Source organism: Gossypium hirsutum, chromosome A09 (assembly GCF_007990345.1).
Source record: "Gossypium hirsutum isolate 1008001.06 chromosome A09, Gossypium_hirsutum_v2.1, whole genome shotgun sequence".
NCBI lineage: Eukaryota > Viridiplantae > Streptophyta > Magnoliopsida > Malvales > Malvaceae > Gossypium > Gossypium hirsutum.
Genome location: NC_053432.1, coordinates 69841029 through 69863154, shown reverse-complemented (window position 1 = coordinate 69863154; position 22126 = coordinate 69841029). Strand labels below are relative to the sequence as shown.

General features: G+C 32.9%; 2 protein-coding genes across 3 annotated transcripts; both read left to right on the top strand.

Moving 5' to 3' along the window:
• The first annotated feature begins 5772 nt into the window (after positions 1 to 5772).
• LOC107889376 (arginine/serine-rich coiled-coil protein 2) lies at positions 5773 to 10650 on the top strand. Of its 2 annotated transcripts, none has more exons than XM_016813776.2 (7): positions 5773 to 6067; positions 6462 to 6604; positions 8213 to 9094; positions 9249 to 9389; positions 9862 to 9959; positions 10057 to 10125; positions 10319 to 10650. In XM_016813776.2, the coding sequence occupies exons 2-7, from the start codon at positions 6475 to 6477 to the stop codon at positions 10460 to 10462; spliced, it is 1464 nt and encodes a 487-aa protein (XP_016669265.2). In that variant the 5' UTR covers positions 5773 to 6067; positions 6462 to 6474; the 3' UTR covers positions 10463 to 10650. The 2 variants fall into 2 exon arrangements, with proteins under 2 accessions (XP_016669265.2, XP_016669266.2); XM_016813777.2 differs by having other exon boundaries at positions 5782 to 6067; positions 10284 to 10650.
• Positions 10651 to 14374: 3724 nt separating this feature from the next.
• Positions 14375 to 21676, top strand: LOC107889375 (probable vacuolar amino acid transporter YPQ3). Its single transcript, XM_016813775.2, has 12 exons — positions 14375 to 14930; positions 15029 to 15071; positions 16239 to 16265; positions 16370 to 16462; positions 17690 to 17835; positions 18379 to 18544; positions 18639 to 18761; positions 19192 to 19311; positions 20045 to 20065; positions 20663 to 20721; positions 20833 to 20923; positions 21323 to 21676. Exons 1-12 carry the CDS (start codon positions 14716 to 14718, stop codon positions 21392 to 21394), a joined length of 1176 nt encoding a protein of 391 aa, XP_016669264.1. The 5' UTR covers positions 14375 to 14715; the 3' UTR covers positions 21395 to 21676.
• Positions 21677 to 22126: the final 450 nt, after the last annotated feature.

The window sequence follows — 22126 nt, the reverse complement described above, 5'->3', positions numbered from 1 at the left end:
TAATTCTTTATTGTTATTTTATTTTATTATTACAAAAATATTAAAAACTCATTGTATTTTACTTTCATACTATAACTAAATTAGAGTACGAATTAGGTCTTTCAGTGTTTAGGTTAAAATTAATCTAGCACTCACTTATCTTGGGTACGATCACCGGAGTACTTACCTACTCCATTATAACTATATTAAAATTAGACCCGTATACTTGTGTATACTGCCTTATATATCCATATCTTTTACTACAGTACTCTAGACGTTAGTATGATTGGAGGCGATCAGTTAGCATTGCATGCTATCTACGTGTTAGCTTTGAGAGAGAAATCTATGAGATATATATCAATGAAAACCTTTGTAGTGAGGATTCTTTTTCTCTTTTCTTTTGCTTTGTTATACTTTGAAATCCTGTTAAGTATAGTTCATTATGGGAGAAGAAGCAACTGATCGATTCGAAAGATAAAGTTATGTATGAAGTAGTAGATATAGTATAGCAAATTTCATTGAGATTACCGATGAATTTCTAGACTATGCTATTCTTCTTTGTCTTGCATATAACAATAAAGTGTGTTTGTCATAGTTAGAGTCTAGGTGAGAGCATGACCTTGGAATATTGGAAATATGTTATATGAAATTGGCTGTGTGTGCGCATGATCGTGATATGAAACATATATGACTTTCTTAAGGATATGAACTCGGTATCCAGATACAGTGAGCTATTGATAAGGTATGTTAGTTACAAACCAGAATGGTAGATAAGTGTGACTACTGGTAGGGCAAGCTAATTGCTAACGAGATGGGGATATATGATTGGCACTGGTAGGACGTGATAGTTGTTAACTAGTTTGGCGGTCACTGGTAGGGTATGTTGGTTATTATCAGTTGGCATGAGTGTTAGGTTTGGTAGGGCATGTTAGTTGCTAACTAGCCTAACGTTATGGGTGCTGCCTACGGTAAACATGTTAATTGTTAACCATGACAAAGAGCCCTGAACTCACAGGAACACGTAGGTGTTCGAAATTATTTGATACGTAAGATTTGTTCTGATATGTGGGATTCGAGGTTCAATCCAAGGAATATTGTATAAAGAGTAAGTTAATATGTCTTTGTATGTGTTATATGATTTGTTATTATCGAAAAGAATAAGTTAATATGATTCTATATGTGTTGTGTGATACGTATATCGGTCAATTTCTAAAAGAATGATTAATTATTAAGAAGTATATTATAATTCATGTTGATAAACGTAGCGTATTTGTTAAGAATTAATGATTGGTATATTGAATCTGCCCTAGTGAGTTTTGAAAGCATGTATGAATTTGTCTGAAGGGATATTTGTGATACAAAGGTAAGTGTGAGAAAAGATCGTGTTTGATAAAGAAGTATCAATTCTATTTAGATTATAATTTTCTTTGGAGGAAAAGATATAAGTGTACGCATAATGTTATGAAAGATGGTATGCACCAGATGTGAGAATTCGCCTAAAAGGTTATACGCCATGGTTACGTGTTCGCCAATGTGATGAGAGTGTCCGCCCATGTGTCTCGGCGTGTTGAATTCTGTGTATTAGTCTGTGTTATGAACTTGCAGTATAATATGTTCTTATTTAAGTGTTGAGTTTTCCTAGCTGGAACTCACTAAGTTATTTCAAACTTACCCCATTTTTTTCCCTCATTCTAGGTGATATTTCTTGGTAGGCTATTTGAAGTGACTTATCTAGAAGAAGCAATATCTACAGTGAGTTTCATTTGTTTTTGTTTGCAACATGCAAATGTTTTAGGGGTGGTGTATAAATCTATTCTAAAACTAATTATGTAATAAATATCTTTCTTATTCAATTACATCTTTATAAGAATGTTACCCATTGAGGGACTTGTTAAAGTTTATTAAGTTATGATTTATGAAATGATTTCTACTTGTCTACGCCAAACTATTTTATAAGTAATCGTTACTACTAGTATTGTATTTTAAAGAAGAGTCTTCAACCAAAGATTTAAATCTATTTACTTTTATCCTGTAGCGTATATTGTTTAATAAACTTGTGTTTTGAAGATGTTTTCTGATTCTTCACCTAGTGAAGTTCTTATGGATCACAATTGAACTAAAAATTGAGCTAAGTTTGTCTTCTATTTATGTAATGCCTCAGTCGATTTATGGGGATTGAGGTGTTACAAGTTAGTATTAAAGCTTAAGTTGAGTCGATTCTCGGACAATTAAGAGATGAGTTACACCACAGTATGCATGTTACCTGTTTCTGGCTAGTCCTTTATAGATTTGCTAAACTTTGTTTATATATGTGTAGTTGAGATGTTTTTGGATTCTCGTGGTGTTGTTGATAAAGGTTTGGAAATCAATAATCTTCAGACTTATGGTTCAAAACCTTCGATTGATCTAAGAGTAACTAGAAATGTTGCAAATTATGTTTTTGTTAAGATGATGGAAAGATGGTTCCGGATGCTTGTTAGTGAGACCATGGAAAATTATCTCAGGCTTCCATTTATCATCGGCAATAATAAAGCTGGAGTATTCAACACATTTTCGATCGTTTCTCTAATAGGATAAATAGTTGGTCGAAAAGGCTACTATCCTATAGTGGTAAAAAAGTCTTTATTAAAGTTGTATTACAATATTTTTCTACTTACGTTCTTTTAATTTTTTGTGTTCCCAAGGGCATAATCGATAATATGATTTCTAGGATGCGAAGTTTTTTGTGGGCCAATAGGTCAAAGGGCCGAGCATGGGCTATAATGGCTTGGGATATCTTGTGCACGCCAAAGGGTATGGGTGGGATTAAATTCAAAGACATTAGGCTATTCAATATTGCATTACTTGGTAGACAAGTGTGGCGCCTTATCAATCACAGAGATACCATTTTTTTATAAGTTCTTAGTGTCAAATATTTTTTGGATGGTGAAGTGTTCCACCTGAAAGAGGTGGATAAACTTTTTTTTACATGGACTAGTATCGTAACGGCAGCAAATCGATTTTGGTTAGCAAGTCGGGGATGGCATGAATATGAGGATCGGGTCAGATCAGTAGGTTTCGAAGGTCTTAATTGTAGTGCCATGCAGTGCCATTGTGAGGGTATTTGGGAGAGGGTGGTCTACTATTTATAGAAATCTAACTACTTAAGTGGGATGGCGAACGTGTCCATAAGCTTTATGAGGAAGGAATGGTGAAACATATTTGTGAGTTGCCTATCATTCCTAACGGGCCGCCAGATATGATTATTTGGTTTCATAATAGGAAGGGGATTTATACTACAAAGTTTGCCTACTCTTGGCTTATTCTCAAGCAAATTGGTTTCGACCCATATCAAATTTTTTGAAGTGTCGTTTGGAAGCTTCGGAGTCTCCTTAAAATTTGCATTTTCACTTGGAGGGTGGGGCATGAAGTATTTCCAACAAATGTAAAGATCTCATCCTTTAAGTAAAGTGTTGATTGTGGATGCTTGAGGTCTGGTGCTAGGGATGAGACGACCATCCATGCTCTTTTGTTTGAAGGTTTGTATGATCCTCTCTTATGGTGGGATTGATGGTCGGTTGCTTGACTTTGATTACGAGAGGTGTATCAATTGGATAGAAACAACCATGCGCTTACTGGATAGGAAGGCTTTCGAAGACTTTGTCACAACCCTTTGGAATATTTGGAATAGCAGAAACAATGCCCTTTTCTGGGGCAATGACGAAGATGCTATTATTATTTGGGATCGGGCTAAGACTCTTGCTTTTGATTTTAGGGTCCATAACCTTATTAACGAGAAAATGATTCCTAAGACTCATTGTACTCAACATTGGGAGAAGCCACCTAATTGTTTCACTAAAGTAAATATTGATGCTGCGGTGGTTGATGATATGATTGGATTTGGGGTCATTATGCACAATTGTGATTAGGGGTGAGCAAAATTCGATTCGATTCGAAAAAATAGAAAAAAATTTCGAATTTCAAATTATTCAAATTAAGTTAATCGAATTAATCGAATCAACTCAAAATTTTTTTTGAATTTCGAGTTCGAGTCGAGTTGAATTCTCGAATTCCAATAACTCGAATAATTCGAATAAACCGAATATAAACTATATTTTTAAATTTTTTAAATTTTAGGCTTTTACTAATTACTAAACCCAATTACCCCTAAGCCCAAATATTTTATTTTATCCCATTTTTTCCCCACCCCAACCCAAGCCCGTTTGCCCAAAAATTTATTTTCCCAAAACCCAATTCCTCCTCCAAATCAATTCAAACCCCCATGCCATGCCCCAGCAACCAATTCCAATTATTATTTTTATTCTTTCCAGACTCCTCCCCATTTCCACCAAACCTTAAACTCTGTTTTTCTCAAAAAAAACCCCTAAAATTAAAATCCTTCTTCTTCTTCTAGTTCATTCAAACCTTCAAATTAAAAGCTTTTACTTATATTTTTTTATTATAATCTTGTTGTATTGTTTTTGTTTTTTTTTTTGGACTAATGTTGTTTATTTGGGTTGATGTTGTGTTGCTTGCATTTATTCATTTATTTATTTTAATTTTTTGTTGTATGATCATGTTTAAAAACTTTAAAGAAAATTATTTTTTATGAAAAATTACATAAAAATAAATAATGCTAGAGTCATTTTTTTTAAACTTAACTCGAACAAATATATTTGATTCGATTCGATTCGAATTCCATCTCATTCGACTCGACTCGAGAAAATTTCAAATAAAGTTAGGATGATAAAATAAGATTCAAAAACTCGATTAACTCAAAAATTTTCGATTCGATTCGATCGAATGCTCACCCCTAATTGTGATGGCTTTGTTTTGGGGTACAATAGTGTGTAAGGATGAGCGTATGATTGTGAAGTGGGCTGAACTTTGCGCGTTGATTGAAGGCATTAATTTGGCTCGCACGAAGAACATTGGGAAAGTCATTTTCGAATCTGATAGTGCAAGCATTGTTAATTGGGTTTGGAATTTTAAAGAGGATATTTCTATCTTTGCTCATCGTGTTAAGGAGACCATCGACATGCTTGATTTCTTTTCCAAGTCTGTAGTTAGGTGGATTGGGCTATCTAAGAACAATGCGACAGATCATCTTTGTAAACTTATATTAGCTAAAAATATAATTTGTTTTTTGAAATGGATTATCTCAGTGAAATTCATAAATTTGTAATTTTTTATTCAAGTTAATCGAGGTAGAGGCTTTCGAGCTCTTTTTTATCACAAAAAAAGCCCTAACTGTTCTTACTAGTATCTGGCACTAAAAAGTTTTTATATAATTTTTTTTGTTTGACACAAGTAAGATTTGAGTTTTTAAACACTAGAGAACCATTTTTTTAACATAAAAATTCTTAAAAAAATTTTTTTACCACTTATGATATTTGGAAACTAAAAAGCTAAAAAAAATTAACTCTCAACATTTATATATTGTGTAATTTGATATTCTTTTTACAAAACTGCAGAAAAAGAGATACTAAATTATACAATGTGTAAATGTTATAGGATTGATTTTTTAAATCAAGACTAAATTGAAATATTTTATAAATATTGAGAGTTAAAGTTATTATTATGACAATTTTAAAATCTAAACATTGTTTGGCAACCGGAGACCGAAAAGACATCACAAAATTGAATAGTTGGATGGCCAACTTTTCATAATTTAATGACTAAAAAAAATTTACTAATAATTGAATGACTAATAGTGTAATTTAACCATAATTAATTAACCGGATAAGAAAAACCCGAATAATCAAATTATTTCGGTTTATTTGGTTTAATTTTAGGGTGTATTCAATTTAACCGATATTTTACAAAACCCTGTTTACTGGATTATATATATTTGGTCATCACCAGGATGAATAGTTGATACAATAGGACCCTTCCCTTCCTTTTTCGCTCGTTTCCCTCATCTCCTTCTGCTTTCGTTTTACTTTTTTGTTTCTTCCTTATCTTGCAAGAGTGCTAGCCGTACTGCATAACTGATTTTTTCTGAGCTCTGGCTTTTTTTTTCCTCTCCTTCATGCAGATTTCCATCTTGATTTTGTATCGCACGCGAGATTAAACGTTGTCCAAACTCCAAGCCTTTACCAATTCAAAGGTAATCTTAATATATAATTCGATTTCTTTATTTATTTGTTGTTTGGGTTTTGGTTTGTATGTGGTTAGGTATTTTAGGATTTGTTTAGTTTTTGTGTGGGGTTTTTCGATTCTCTGCCTCAACATGATTTTAAGCGAAAAAATCTTTCATCCCTACTTTCTATTGATTTTTTTTTCTGTAATTTATAATTATTCCACGATTGTAACGAAGCGAGCTAGGTTTGATTTCACAAACGCCCAAAAAATAAAAGGAAAATCCAGTTTTTCTTTTTTATTTTCTTCCAATAACATCAATTTCTTAGTGTTAGCAGCCAACGTAATAGGTTGTCTTTGAACGTGTTGTTCCTTTATTGCTTTATTATGTTAAACTAATGCAGAAATATGTATTATTTTAGGCAAGTCGGTTTCATGGACTCCAATTTACAGACTTCGCCTAATAGTTCTGATGCAAAAACAGCATTTCGTAAGCCTTCTACTGACTCATCTAACCGACAATATAGGCGTCGTTCTCCAGTCAGCGGGTTATCTTCATCTGAAGGTTTGATTGTTAATTTTTGTTCTATGCTCTTGTTGGTTCTTGTTGAACGTTCTTCTTTGTTGAATTTGTACCTTCGCACTCGTTTAAATCTGCGTTCTTCCTTAAGTGGAAGGACATCACAGTTAACTAAAAACAATTAAGGGTTTTATTGGTTTAGAAAGGAAAACTCAGTTTTGAGGGCGATATAAGATTAAGAAAAAGATAAAGGAACAGAAAATGGATTGAATCTATCTTTTGGTCTGGGATATGAACAGTAGTATGGACAGTGATTCAAGGTTAGGTTGAAGCTTGAAGGATTCTTTCTTTTGGATTAGGTTGGCTTGAAACTCGAAGGATGCTTTCTTGTGGATTTTGGTTTAGGTTTGATGTCTATTCTAGGGTCTAAAGGTAATGAACGATTAAAATATGAATGCCTAAGAAGAATAATTACTCTCCTCCCACAAGTGTGAACTGAGACTTGTTTAGAAAACCTTTGTTACACTGACTCTTCATTTTTCTGGAACTGTGTCTGACATCTGCATCTGACATGAGGATGGGGTTATGACCTTCCAAGGATCCTTCGAATGCATGGAAAGACAGAAAAAATTAAATATACCTATGCCTGACACAGATCCATATCCAACACACCCGAGTCCAAGTAACATAGGGGAAACAAATTCCCAATAACTCTTTAGTGCTATAATACACCTAACCCAAGCATAAAGCGGTACTTAACAGTAAACCTTGTGACCACAATAATGACCTAATTTAGTTGAACATAAAATGAAAACCTCACTTCCTAGTTTGCTTGGAGATTTATCTTGACTTTCTTGACTGCTTAGTTTTCTGCCACATACCCTTTTTTGCCTAAAGGTTCTCTTCCTTTCCATCATGTGTCACATGGGTCATAAATACGTGGTGAGTCCGACCCTTCTGTTGTCAATTTATCACTCTGATGCTCAGTTATGTTTGCATGAAGCAGTTGGTTTGTCACGATTCCTTATAGTTAAATTGAGAATAGTCATTTTTTAAAAATTGCTTTTGATATTGTTTGGTCTTTGCTGCTGGTTATATATCGCTTGAATCAGAATTTGGGATAAGCAAATCTGTATGTACTGTTTGCTTGTTACCCTTACTATTTTGGTTAATATATTTAGGTATGATGATACAAACCATGAAAGTTAATATGTATGAGAAGCATTGTTTCGGTTGATTTTGTCCTGCATTGAGAGTTAAAATTCTTTAATCATACTAGAAATGTGTGGAAGCTTTTTTTTCGATTGATTTTGCCTGTCAAATATATTTACTCATGATTGCTATTTGTATGTAAGGAGTAAATTTTAGAAACACAAAATAGAGCCTATCCATTTTACAAGTCTTGACTAATTTATGGTATTCAGAACTTGACCGACTGTTGGACTAATGAATTAATGTTTAAAACATTAACCTTCAATTTTAAGAGCCCAAATATCTTTCTTCTTTTAAGCAAATGCTTTTATGACTATCATCTTGACACAAAATATTCATGTTTCTCTTCTCTTCCAACTCTGGACCTTGAAAGTTTGAATTATATTAAAAAAAAAAAATGTCACATTTCTAAAATCCCATTTCTGATTTTGATGTTTACAGGAAGTTCTCCCCAGCGTGACCGCAGCATTAGTCCCATAGTTTCAAGGGACGATCTGGAAAAAAGTGCTGATACTCGACCGGGGAGAGATGGGAGAGAGTTGGATAGGGATTCTCGTGGGAATCGGTATAGTAGAAATGGTGATTCTTATAGATATTCCGATCGACAGTCTTCCAGGAGCTCTCATGGTTACTCCAGGCATGACAAGCGTGCAGATGAAGATAGCAAGTATGATAGATTTTCCTCCCGTTCTGATCGAGAATCAAGAATTAGCAATCATTCTGATCATCCAAGACTAGCAAGTGACCTTAGTAGGTCAAAAGACTATTCACAGAATGCTGAAAAATATTCTCGTGATAGATATGATGGTTCTGGACATAGGAGCAGGGACAAGGGGAAAGAATCACCATTTCTAGAGCGTTATAAGGATAAGGATTTGTCTTTTGACAGGGTTGGCTCTGGTAGGAGACATGGCAAATCTCTTTCTGAAGAGATGGATAGAGATCGAAGGAGGTGGGACAGAGATGGTCGAGATGAAAAAGTGGACTACCATAGAAGCTGGAGAGATAAAAAAGCCGATCACACTTCTTATGAAGAATCCAGGGGCCATTGGAATGATTCATCTTCTGTGAGGGAGAGGGACAATGATAAACGTCCCTCTAAAGATGGTTACAGGAGTGGGCACGAGGATATGGATGGCCTGAAGCCTTCAAAGAAGGAGAGAATGAAATATGATGAAGGGGAAGTTAATGTGGAAAAGAAGGATAGGTATGGTAGAGTAGGAAAGGAGCAGTTTGAAGACAAGTCTATATCTGACAGTAAAAATCAGGAGTCTCCAGCTAAGAAGTCGAAACTCTTTAGCTTGGGCAAGGGCTCTGATTATGGTAAGGATGGTAATCATAGATATTGTGGCTTTTTTTTCTGAGGCTTGATTTAAAATTTAGAAGCAGTTAAATTCATAACTTTTTCCCAGTAGATGTTTATTCTACCACTATTTTATTACTATGTGATTAGTTTCTATGTCTTCTCATACTATAGGTGATGAAAAATTGTCAAATTTGGAGCAAGCTGAGGAGACAGTTGAAAGAGTGACCATGGGACAGGTCCATAGCAGTAATGTTGACATCACTAACGACCTAAATGCTGCAAAAGTTGCTGCAATGAAAGCTGCTGAATTAGGTATTCTTAAGATTCGCTTTAAGGGTCCCATCTTTATCTTCCTCTTTCTTATTTGAACTTAGAGCTCGAAACGCATTAATGAACAATTTGTTTGGAATTAAAGCATGGAAGTAGCTGTAGTCTCTGATGGAAATTTGAGTCAATGGCATGCTCTTTTTATAAATTATTTGAAGCTTAGGTTTACAAAGAACATATGCTATCATATCAGACATTATTATAATTGGCTATCTTTCTTACTCGTCTTTTGTATGACATGAAGCATCAAAGTTTACCATACTTCTGTCTCTAATAATCATGGGCTTTAATTAAACGGAGTCTCATTTGTCATTTACGACAATTTCCTATCTGATAGTAGTTATTAAGTCATTATGTTTGTATTATTTGGCAAATTAAAGGCTGGCTGGTGGATTTCCATGAAAGCTTATTTCTCCCTGTTGCTTTTACACCGTAACTGAATTGATTGTCAATGTAGTTAATAGGAACCTCATTGGGGCAGGCCACAGTAATATGACAACGGAGCAAAAAAAGAAATTGCTGTGGGGGAGCAAGAAAAGCACTCCTGCAGAAGAGGTATTTCTGCTGTATTAGCTAGATTTTCAAGATTATTGGAAATTTATTGCGTTCAAAATAGATTGCTACCTGTATCTATATATTTGGTTGATGGCAGTCTGGTCATCGCTGGGATACTGCACTATTTGGTGATCGTGAGCGACAAGAGAAGTTCAATAAACTCATGGTAAAACCCTTTTTTCTTTTTATGCTTTGGTTGTTTTTCTCTAAGCAACTTGGTTGCCATACAAGTCGGTCATTGCAACCATGTACGGAACAAACTATTGCATGTGCTATGATGCATTCTATCGATTAGTTCCTTCACATACTAACACATATTTGAAGTCTGAGGTTGCCTTGGTACCTATGGCCGATTGTAGGGTGTGAAAGGGGATGTGAAGGTGGAGCATAAAGCTGACAATCAAGATGCAGAGAAGCAGCGGGAGCTCCAGCTGGATTTGGAGAAGCAGTACACAGCCGGACTTAGACGAAGGGATGGTCGCACTGTTGGATTAGGTCTTTAAGCATCAGAGTTGGAAACTTATGGTGCTGCGGGGAACTTTTTTGTGACATTTCTGTTCTACTATCTTATTCTGTACTCCTCAAACTATGCATTTTGAAGGAAATGTGCTTTGCTGGATGTTTCAGGTGTCGGCTGAAGGCTCTTAACCTTTTTGCCCTTCAATATTTTATAAATAATCTCTCTAAATAATCCTCTGGTATCGAGTTTTAATGTTTTCCATTAAGAGGGATAAATTATGGGAAAAAGTACACAAACTGCCTAGGATATATATATATGTATATACTAAATCTCTTTATCTACGGAGGTTTGATGAAAAATTAAAATACCCGAGTGCCCTATCGTTTATTTGCCAAGTTGCCTATCTATGGATACATTTTCTCAAGCATGAGATAAATCTTGGAAAGAATAATAAGGTGCAAATCAATGAAACTATATGTTATGGAGGTGGTACTAAAGGTCATTGGTCTGTAATATGTTGCACTCTACAATTTTTAGTTGATCTTTTCAAAGTATCCCTAAAAGAAAAGGAGAAAACGTTGATGTGGATTTATCTGAACTTTTTCATCCTACTTATTATTACCCTTTTGGTGTTTCTAACTTTTTTGAAGTGACAATAGAGATGTTTAAATATCCTTATTTTATGATATATATTTTCTACCATTCTCTCTAATTATTCAAATATACTTTTATATATTTAGATAATGCAAAATAGCATATTATGGAGGATGAGATATGCTTACTAGAAAGTGGTACCGCAACAGTATAGATTTCTTATAATTGAAGTTAGTGTTAATACCATATTTGGTTGTGCAAATGAAATGAACGATCCGGAAGAGTCCTCATTATGTTTCCAAATGAAACACAATCATGTATTGAAGATGCATTATACTCTAGCAGAAGAAATATACTAAAATTTCAAATATATATGTAGCTACAGGTATCATGTTGAAACAATAAATACAAGTGATATAGTTTCAAATCGGAAATCCATATTAGAGTAACTTTTAAGTTTATTGTATGGATTATGTTTCACTAAATTAAGATTGTGGAACCAAATTTTACACATTAGAAATACTTAGATTCTAAAACTTTTATATTTTTGCATGACTTTTATATTTTTGCATGGTCAATTATGTCATGTACATTCTACCATAATGTGATGTATTATTGAATATATATATATTAAAAGATAAAGCAAATCCTTTTACCTAATGATTATTTTTGTATTTCTTGTGCTCAAGGGAATTTGATTATTAGCTTATTTATCTTCCACTTATTTTGTAGAAAGTAAAATAAGATTTTTGTAGGCTTATTCATCCACCATGTGAACCATTTTGGTATTTCATGGTTTTAATTGATGCTTTCACAAGATGATTACATGCTTGTTTACTTTCATCTTGCAATATTGTTTTTTCTAAATTTCTTGCTCAAATTATAAAGCTAAGTCCAAGTTTTCCTGATCAACCTATCATGTTAGTACGTTTAGATAATGTAAGAGAGTTTACTTCAAATTTTTTTTTGTACTTATTACATGTCAATTGGAATCTATGTTGAACATTTCATTGCTCATTATCATGCTCAAAATGGTTTATCATAATCATTTATTAAATATTTATGACTTATTGCTAGACCTATGCTTATGAGATCAAAGCTTCCAATATCTGCTTGCAGATATGCTGTTAACATGTTTGTATTTATTTTATTTGAAAGAGTCGTAATTTATTGAAATAAATCTTTGAGTTGTGATGATGTCGTGAAATGATTCAAGTCCACCAATGAAATCAATTCACTTGGAAAAATATATACTGACAGTCAGATTGTAAAAATTATGCCTATTGGCAGTGGCAGAGCCAAGGGGGTTTGGCAGGGGTTCCGGTTATACAATTTTAAATTACGAATAGTAAAATTACACTTTAGCCCCTTAAGAATAATAAAAATTTGATTTAATCCTTTAAAAATTATAAAGATATAGACTATTAAAATGGTGAAATTGCATCTTTACAATCGTAAAAATATATACTTTAATTCTGTCCCCTCCCCCCAAAAAAAAAGAAAAAAAAAACTTGCTCCGCCACCACCTATTGAAAAGTATGAATGAAGGCTCATATTAAGTCTATTGATGAAAAGGCTTGACACTTATTCTCACTAGATGACAACCTCTCATGGTGGAAACTGAAGCTGGAAGAGTGGCCAAATCTAAGCTGGAGTGGACAACAGATGAGGAACACCTTTTCAATGCTAACTCTAAAGCATTGTATACTATTTTTTGTGGAGTTGACCAGCAAGAATTCAAGAGAATCTCAAAGTTTACCGTTACTAATGTAGCTTGGGATATTCTAAGATTGCACATGAAGGAACCAACACTATCAAGCAATCCAAGATGCAAATGCTGACCACTAGATTTGGGAATCTTAAGATGCAAGATTCAGAAACCATAGATGAATTCTATGTTAAACTGTGTGACTTATCGAATTAGAAATTTGCTCTAGGAGAAGAATATTTCAACACTAAGTTGGTAAAAAAAGTATTGAGATCTCTCCTTGATAGATTTTCTATCAAAGTCATGACCATAGAGAAGGTAAAAGACATTGAGAATTTGTAGATAGATGAATTGATTGAATGTCTTCATATCTTTGAAATGAATTTTGATGAAATCAAATAAAGGAGAAAAAAGTGTTGCCTTCCAAAACTTTAGAAATGGATTGCATTGCTCACTCAAAATTTCAACAAAACTTTAAAAAAAGCAATCAAAGAAGTCAAAAGAAGTATGAGTGTAACAAAAGTGTTCCCAAGAACAAACAAAAAAGAGTGGTCATCAAAGAAGAATAAAAAACCAAACATATTAACAGTATATCAGGCACATATGGATGTCATTTATATTAAACATTATAATAAGATATGATTGATTAGAGCAGATGTGAAACATTATAATAAACTACTGGAGATTCATCTTGCCATAAAAATATAATAAATACCAGAGATCGAGATCTCCACTATAATATTATGATATAAAATAGAAAATAGATGAAACGGTTTTGAATGTTTTGTTTATTATGTTGATCCATAATCTAAATAAAAATTGTATATATAACATCACTGAATAGTAAAATTGAGTTTCAAAATTATAATATTTTGAGTATAATTTTCATGTAAGTATTTTCTTAAATTTATAGGAAAAGAAATGATAATATCTATTGTTTTATTAAAAAAAAATAAACGGATTATATTTTGGCCTTTTATTAAAAAATTAACAAAATAGTATTTATATGTTAGATCAAAGAATAAATTAATTTTTTTGTTAAAAATTTCATCTATTTTTACTATTAAACTAATAATATTTATCATTATATTATTAATATCTAATATATAGCTTATATATTTAATTTAAATTACTTAATAGTCATTGTAATTGTTATTATATAGATTTTTTACTTTCCAATGGATTATCTAAAATAAACACTTTTAATCATAATTTTTGACAATAATATTAAATACTTGAAATTAATAAATAATATTTTTTCTAACTACAACTTTTTGTACAATAATGCCAAACTAGCTTTTAACACATTTCTAGAGCTGAAATCATGGCTTTTTAAGACCTTGGATAAGTTTAGACCATTTTAGTCATCATTACTTTGAATTTTAACTGCAATACTATGCAAAAGTTAATTTAATTCAGGAGACCCAAGGCATTATTTGGTTTAAGGAAATAAACGTGATTTTTATTTTCCTCATGCAAAATGGAAAATAACGAAAAAGACGTGTTTGTTTAAAAATTTTAAAAAATAATTTTAAATCTAATACTTTTTTATTTTATTTCTTAGATTTTTATTTTTAAATATTTTTTATGTTTTGTTAAAATAAAAAATTAATAATAGAAAGTATTAAGGGAGTGAGTTGCAGAGGCTGGAAACTAGCGGTAGAAAAGGATATGAGCAAGATAAAAGTGCCCGACTCCTACCCGCTTTTTTAATATATATATACATATATGAAACCAATGTAAAGACAACAACCCAGACCTTTCTTCTGTATTATCTCAGTGAGGCTCATCTAAGACCCGTGATTTTCTTTCTAATCTCATCTCGTCAATCCACTTGTCTTATTTGATTTGTTAGTAGTTAATTCATTCCTAAGAAGACGTTTGTACCGAAAAGGAAATTTTCCAAAGAAGGCGCGATTTGATGAATAAATACTAGTTTGCGTTATATATCAAGTAAGAGATAATAGGTTGAGGCAGAAGCAGAGGCAAAGACAATGGCGACGTGCGGGACAAGTGGGGAATGCTGGGAATGGGCGAGAGTTTACTTAGACGACTGTATTTGCAGCCCGAGAGACCAAGTTTCGTTTGGCTTGGGGTTGATCAGTGTACTAAGTTGGGGCGTCGCTGAAATCCCTCAGATTATCACCAACTATAAGGAGAAATCCGTTGAAGGCCTCTCCCTCGGTTTCTTGATAACTTGGATTATTGGGTGCATATTCTTTTTCTCACTTTATCCTTTCCCTATTTTACCAAATGCAATTTATCACCATTTGTGTTTCTCTAACTTGATGTACCTTCTCTTTCCAGGGATCTTTTCAATCTTTTCGGTTGTGTTCTTGAGCCTGCTACGGTGAGTGCTTCTTTTTTTCTTTTTTCTTTTTAATCTACTGATTCATGTGTTATTTAAGATTTATATATATCTTGATTGTTGACACGCTAATTATTTATATTTTGTTTGTAAGTTACATGTTTGCTTCTGGATTATTATTTTTTTGTTATTTTTAGTATCCTCTTTGTTTTTTCCCCCTGTATCCCTGTCTGATGTTACTGTGTCTATCTATCAGAGAAGTCAATTCTGTACCAAAACGGCCGGAATGTCTTGTTCCGGTAATTCACCAGAACATCCAACTTAACTTTTTGTTCCGGTATGAATTCCAGTTTGTATCGGTGTCTTCCGATAAATTCAGCCCCTACCATTCGAAATATGATGTAGCAGCTGGTAAAAAAGCAAATAAATTTAAAATTTTATTTAAGGCTTAAAAAAGAAAATAAGGTCAAATTTTGAAATTTATTTAATACAATTTATAAATATTTTATATTTGAAATCTAATTGATCTTATTCATGTGATATTTTTATATAAATGTATAAACAAATTTTCTAACTTAGTGATAGAATCATGACAGTACATTGAAATGAACTGGCAATACCAATAGAAAAATGATATGTCTGGTAGGAGTTGATGACCTTACCATTTATTTTGATAGATTATTACTGACCTACCTCTTTTATTGCCTGGTTCTTGTGCTTCTCAAACGAAACAACTTTTTTGTTACTTTAACACTCTTTCCTTTCATTGCATTACCTTTATGACTTTGAGATTCACTGACAATGTCTACTTTCTTCACATAAAAGAATGTGCTTGATTGTTACTTTCATTACTCACTTTTGCTTTCTAAATGCTAGTTATACCTTGTATTTATTTAAAACTGACAAAATGCTTGTTTCACGTAAAAAGTGATTTCTTATCACTTTTAGATTCTCTTTGATAAATGCATTTGTTTAATACCAAAAAGTAAAAAGCATAACTCATGAAAATCGTAAAACATGTACTCATTGCTAAAAGGCGTTTCAGATTAGGAACAATGTTTTCTTATTTCGAAAAACTTTCTCGTATTAAACTATAGTTAAGAATGAATTTTCACGAGTTAAAATGAAAATAATTATTTTTATTTTCTATGGGGGATTTTGTTACAAATTACAACCGGTTTGCTAAAACTTTTTTGCTTCTCTTTGCAGCTTCCAACCCAATACTACATGGCAGTTGTAAGAACATTTTCTACATTCAGAATGTCGTTCGTTTATTTTATTTTTCTAATGTTTTCAACTATGGACTTACGTGGGCTTCTTGCAATGATGTCAAACTGCAGTTGTATACAATGACTACCTTAATTCTGGCAGCACAAGCTGTATACTATGGTCACATTTATCCTCGATTAAAGTACAATAATATGTGCAACAAGGTTAGACATTAAAATTTATTTTTCTTGGAAAAGTTTATGTTACCATTCATCCCTGTTCAGAGTCAAATAAGTTAAACCTCTGCACTCTGGAAACTAGTGAACCTAATAAAGGAAACAAGCTATTACAGTACATAGTGTGCAGCACAGAGGACTGAGAGTTTTCATTCAAAGAAAACCAACTTGTGTGGTATTTCGGGCTGTATTTAAATGATATACAAGACCCCGTATTTAGTCTTTTAATTTGATTAAGTCAAAAGTTAGAGAAAAAAGAGTATGGTCTTTTATGGAGTTATGTGTCTAAATGGATTTTATTGCTTTAGCAAGTTAAGAAGCATAAAGGTAAGACTTGTTTTCATTTTATTAAAAATCAATATCAATGGAAACTAATAGTACTCAAGTTTACTGGAAATCCATAAAAGAAAGGAGGAAAAGAATGAATGGAAATGATAAACTTTTGTATCAGGAGAATTTAAAGCATTCTTTTTGTGGTCTTAACTTGTCCAAGTACTTCAGTTTGTTGTTTGTTCAGCCTAGCTTTTGAGAACAAATTTCCTTACCTTTTCTACTAATAGATTTGTGTTTGGACAGCACATTTAGGATATATCTTAATATGGCATCATCCACTAAGAGGTTGTTCTAAGAATTTGAGGCACGTAGCATAATTAATTTATTATTATATTTAATTCTGGTTTTTAGAAAAAAGATATTATTATATTTCATTATACTTGATATGATTAACACAATTCAAGATCGGATCATTTTGAAATTTAATACTTAAGCTTGCAAGGCATTTGACCTTGTATGTCAAGGTATGATACTGTCCACAGGCATAAACTTTTGCATTTTTTATTTTGGAAATAAGCATATTTAGATAGTGGATTTGAGTAGCCAAATCTGTAATCCTTTCAGATGGTGGATTTGAGTATACAAATTATGCGCTGATTTTGTACTTGGTATGTTCCATTTTTGCTGTTTGAAAGTCTTAACTTGATGGATCAAGTCTAAGTAACTTTTTCTTTACCTTCAATATGGTTGTGGAGATCTCTTTCCCACACCTTTTTTTAGTTTCCTACGAATTAAAGGAAACGTAAGAATAACCACTGAAAGCATTTGCAGTAGTATTAAAAGTTCTTTATTGAATTTTGACTTTTGATTATCGTTTTTTATATATTTTGTTTTTCTTTGATATGCTACACTCCAGAATTCCCCAATGTGTTTCACGTGTAGGATTCGAAAGAGTACCAACCTGAGGGAGTGGACAAGATTGGAAAAAGCATTAGCAATTTTCGTGTGAAACAACTTACTGATGTTGACAGATCAAGTTCTCCTATTCCCCTTCCAAAGAGTTCTCCTGGCAGAGAATTATACTACAGGTAATTAGTATTTACCTTACAGCTCTCATATTACCTGTATTTTCTATAAAATGAGGAATACACAATTTGGTTCTTTTTCATTTATTTATTTGTGTCTGTATTCTGATTCTTTTTAAATTTGTTGGCGCCACTAACTTAGAATTGGTTCCTCCACCCAATAAAGAGATGGAATTTCCATCAATCAAGGACTTGGAATTGGTTTAACCACATTACTATAGCTGTGCAGTTCTAAATAGAAATATTAGTTAAATTCCATTTATGCCATAAATAGTTATTATGAAGAAAACGCAACTGATAGAGGCATGCATGCTTCATGGACTAAGATAAACTTATGGCGAGTTTTCTCTCTTTTTTTCTTTCTTGAGATCCTAAGGTGATGAGAACCAAGTTTACTGTGATCTATAGGATATTTAATGAATTGAACTATCTGAAGATGTGTGTCACATCGATCGGTTGAGGGAAAATAAACCCTACATATTTTGCTATGCCCTTCATACTATTATTATTTAATAATTTTCTGTTTCTTTGTTATTTATGTGTTAGGTCAGCAAGATCTCTATCAAGTAGTCATACTCCAACAGCCGGATCCCTTCTTGCACAAAGAATGACCTCTCCTCATTCAGGAAATTTAGTTGAAGAGCCATTGCTCAGTGCATATGTTGCCAAACAATCTACCCCTCCTTCAAGCACCAAATCATTGTTATGCTTGGTGATTATAGCGTAACTTAGAGAACTAACATCCCAAAATGTCCTAAAGGAACATAATATACAGATTGTCTCTTCTTCTTCCTTTTTTGTTTCAGGTGTCTGCAGTAATGTTCATCAGCTTATTTAATTTCCAGCTCTCAGCCGTGAGTAAAGTTTACATAGGGAATGAGAAAATAAATCAAGGATTTGTGATTAAAACAGGAAGAAAGCTCCTCCAGGTAGGTTCAATCTGCAATGAAATTGCTCTATGTGCAACCATTTGCTAGAATAGCAAACTTACACTTATGGCCAGATTGTAAACCATTTTAGGTAATTTATAATTTGTCACCAGTTTCTCCTGGTCCTCTATTCAACATGTTTGTTAACCATTATTTAGCTTATACCTCCTGTGTGATGTATTTTATTTGACTTCTTGCATGTCAAAATTTGGTATTCATTTTTGTTATGGATAAGCACTTAAAGTGGATGCTATCATGTTCTAGGGATAGGGACTGGAAAAGCTACATTTTTGAATGCTTATTGGCTCTATCTCTTGTTTTTATGCTCTTTTTCTTCAATTTAGATTGAATTCATATTGGTTTCTTAAATAACTTTAATGAGGAGAAGAAGTATCAATAACTACTGAATTATTTGTAATTTGGATTTCAGGCAAATGCTGTATCATTAGGAGACAATGGTTTTGAAGGAGGCAGCAAGGTTGGAACTTTTCTTGGTTGGGCAATGGCAGCTATTTACATGGGTGGACGCCTTCCCCAAATTTGCTTAAATGTAAGGTTCACACTGACATAACTAGTAAAGCTTTTCATGCTTACACTACATGGAAGGTTTTAAATGCTAAATATTCTTTTTGTTTACGTGATTCGAATCCTTTGAACTTTGAACTACACTGTTTGATTGAACTTGTGTTAGAAGTTTATAACATGGTTCTTATGCATAGTCGTTTAGGTCCAACCTAGCCTAAAAGCTTACATTATTACTTGGGATACCCTTGTTCTTAGCCCTACCTTTCCCTTGCAAGAGAAACTGCTCAAGTACATGCCATCCACTTACTACCTCTTGAAACTAAAGTTTGACACAGCAAAGGGTGTTCCAGTTAAAACTATAGATTTAGCCAAACATAATAACGTATCACTTTTTAATTGTCACAATTTTCATGATAGTTTAATTTGACTCAATTTTCTGTAATTCTGAAACTCTGGGTTTAAGTAGATCACATTGTAATCTTCGGTGAGTTATAAGAATCAACAAGTTCTTATTAGAAGTTTAATTCTGTCAGCTGAATGGTTTGACAAGTTCAAGTATCATTAATATGTTTCTCCAAGCAGAGTTCACTGATATTCTCTCTTATAACAATTATATGGCATGCGCCAATAGAATGTTATTTTCTCACAAAGCATATTTTTAATAAAAGTATGAGCAACTGTTTGTTTTATGCTGACAACTAGCATATCTTATATTTGTCTTGTTGAATTTAATGTAATTTTCGTGATCAATTTTGCAGATTGAAAGAGGCAATGTAGAGGTAAGTACATTCTTTAAATATTTTAGTTCTAAATGGTCATGCACGAGCATGGATTTGGGTATGGTTGTTTAATGCACTGGAACAAACATTGCAGTTTATTGACATTTTGTTTGGTTTTGATCGGTGTTGTTCTCTGAAATGGAGGTTATTTATTTATATTTTGGGAAGTGCTTTTGTATTAAAACTAGTTAGAATAAATATCTTTTTCTGCCCAAAAACTTTGTCCAATTCCTTTGTGCGCTTTTCATTACTCTAAAGTTCCATGTTAGAACTTAAACATTTTGCCTCTAGAGCTCATTTTTAGATTTAAGAAGATTTTTTTATTATAAAGCTTTTAAGAAGTTAAAGGCTTTTGTCATATGCTGGTTAGCCTGTTGAAATAAAGAATTGCTTTGGAAGCTAGCAGCACATGCATGGCACTTGAAATATAGCTCCTTATTGATGCCACCCAAATTAAAAAACTGAAAAACTGAAAACAAAGGCGGAAGAGGAACCCTGCCTGAGGAAGAGAGGGAGGGAGGGTGGGGAAATATTGTAATTATGTCAATTTATATGGAGGGGCTGAATCTTGAATGACATGTTCTTCCATGCATGCAGGGACTTAACCCTTTTATGTTTATCTTTGCTTTGGTTGGAAACTCTACATATGTTGCAAGGTAGCTACTCATCATTACAATTTGACTTAATTTGAGTCATATTGGCCTTTTTATTGAGATTGACTCGTCCCAGTTTTTCTTTCCCTTCCTATTTTTCTTTCTCTATAATAGCATACTTGTGAGAAGCATGGATTGGTTTAGAATCAGACCAAATTTACCATGGTTGGTGGATGCAGGAGGATGTGTTCTGCTTGATACTTTCGTATCCTTATTAAGGATGGTTATGGTTTCATTCATCTTAACTGTTCTTAATCGATGTGTTTTGTAGAGTCATTTAATAGAAGATGTTGGTTCTTTTTGTTCAGCAGTGCATTTTAATGTTTAGATCTCTCTAAAGTTGCTTTTTTGTTTCTCCTCGTTAGTTGAGTTGCTATTTGCTGCAGTCACCTGATTGTTATGTTACTCCAAATTTTCATTTTTCTTGAAGCATATGAGTGCAACACTCATGTTTGGGTATGGGGTGATGATGCTCCAAATACAAGAGAATTTTGAAAAAGAAAAAATGAGCATACCCCTTCTTAGATCCATACCCAAGTTTGGCATCGTAACAAAGCCTAGTGGTATGTTCCTACACTTTGTACAACCTTATCGCATTTTGCAGATAGTAATACAGTTCATATACTTCTATAAGTGGGCACCTCAAGATTCTGAGGACAAGCACGGAACATCATGAGAAAATGGCTTTTGTTGAAGGTTTTGAAGATGCTACGGTGGAGTGCCATATTCCTTTTGGAGATGTTAGCATTGCATTTTTTGAAGATCTCAAACTTTCTAAGTCACTGAAGAGGGATCATATGACATGATGGTGCGCATGTATGTGTGCGCGCTTTTGGCAAAAAAAAAGAAAAGAAAAAGGCAGTGTTTCTTATTGAGGTGTTATTATTATGATTGGCGGATGATTAAGACTCCGAACTTCTTTCAGTTCTCTCCAACTTAAACTTGATGGATTTCTCAACTTTTATCTTTTTCTCATCTGTAGAGCTTCAAAATATTGCTACTAGAATTATATTATATTTAATAACTTCAATTTCTAATAATAAATGCTTACTAAAAATAAAATATAATAGCAAACTAATTATGAAATTAAATTAATTGTGCTCCATATTTCTAAATTTTAAATATAGCATGTGAAATTAAGTGTTGATTATTATTAAAATGTGAGTTAATGTCATGTTTGGTACTTATGTCTAATATGATTTTTGAACTATTAATATATATTTTTTTATGAAAATACATATAAGTGTTTGAAGAACCAGAATTAATGTGTTTTCTTAATGGCATCGCTTAAATTATTTTATTTTTCTCAAAAATACATCTTTAATGAATTGCTAAGCTAATCAATGATTATTCAACATGCAATTTTTTTTTAAATCATCGTGTCTTCATAAAATAATACCACATGATA

Coding starts and splice junctions, on each gene's coding strand:
- LOC107889376 (XM_016813776.2), top strand. CDS start 6,475: ATGGACTCCAATTTACAGACTTCGCCTAATAGTTCTGATGCAAAAACA. Junction 9,095..9,248: donor GGGCAAGGGCTCTGATTATG/GTAAGGATGGTA, acceptor CTCATACTATAG/GTGATGAAAAATTGTCAAAT. Junction 9,960..10,056: donor AAAGCACTCCTGCAGAAGAG/GTATTTCTGCTG, acceptor GGTTGATGGCAG/TCTGGTCATCGCTGGGATAC.
- LOC107889375 (XM_016813775.2), top strand. CDS start 14,716: ATGGCGACGTGCGGGACAAGTGGGGAATGCTGGGAATGGGCGAGAGTT. Junction 16,463..17,689: donor ACAATAATATGTGCAACAAG/GTTAGACATTAA, acceptor TTTCACGTGTAG/GATTCGAAAGAGTACCAACC. Junction 18,762..19,191: donor CAGGAAGAAAGCTCCTCCAG/GTAGGTTCAATC, acceptor TTTGGATTTCAG/GCAAATGCTGTATCATTAGG.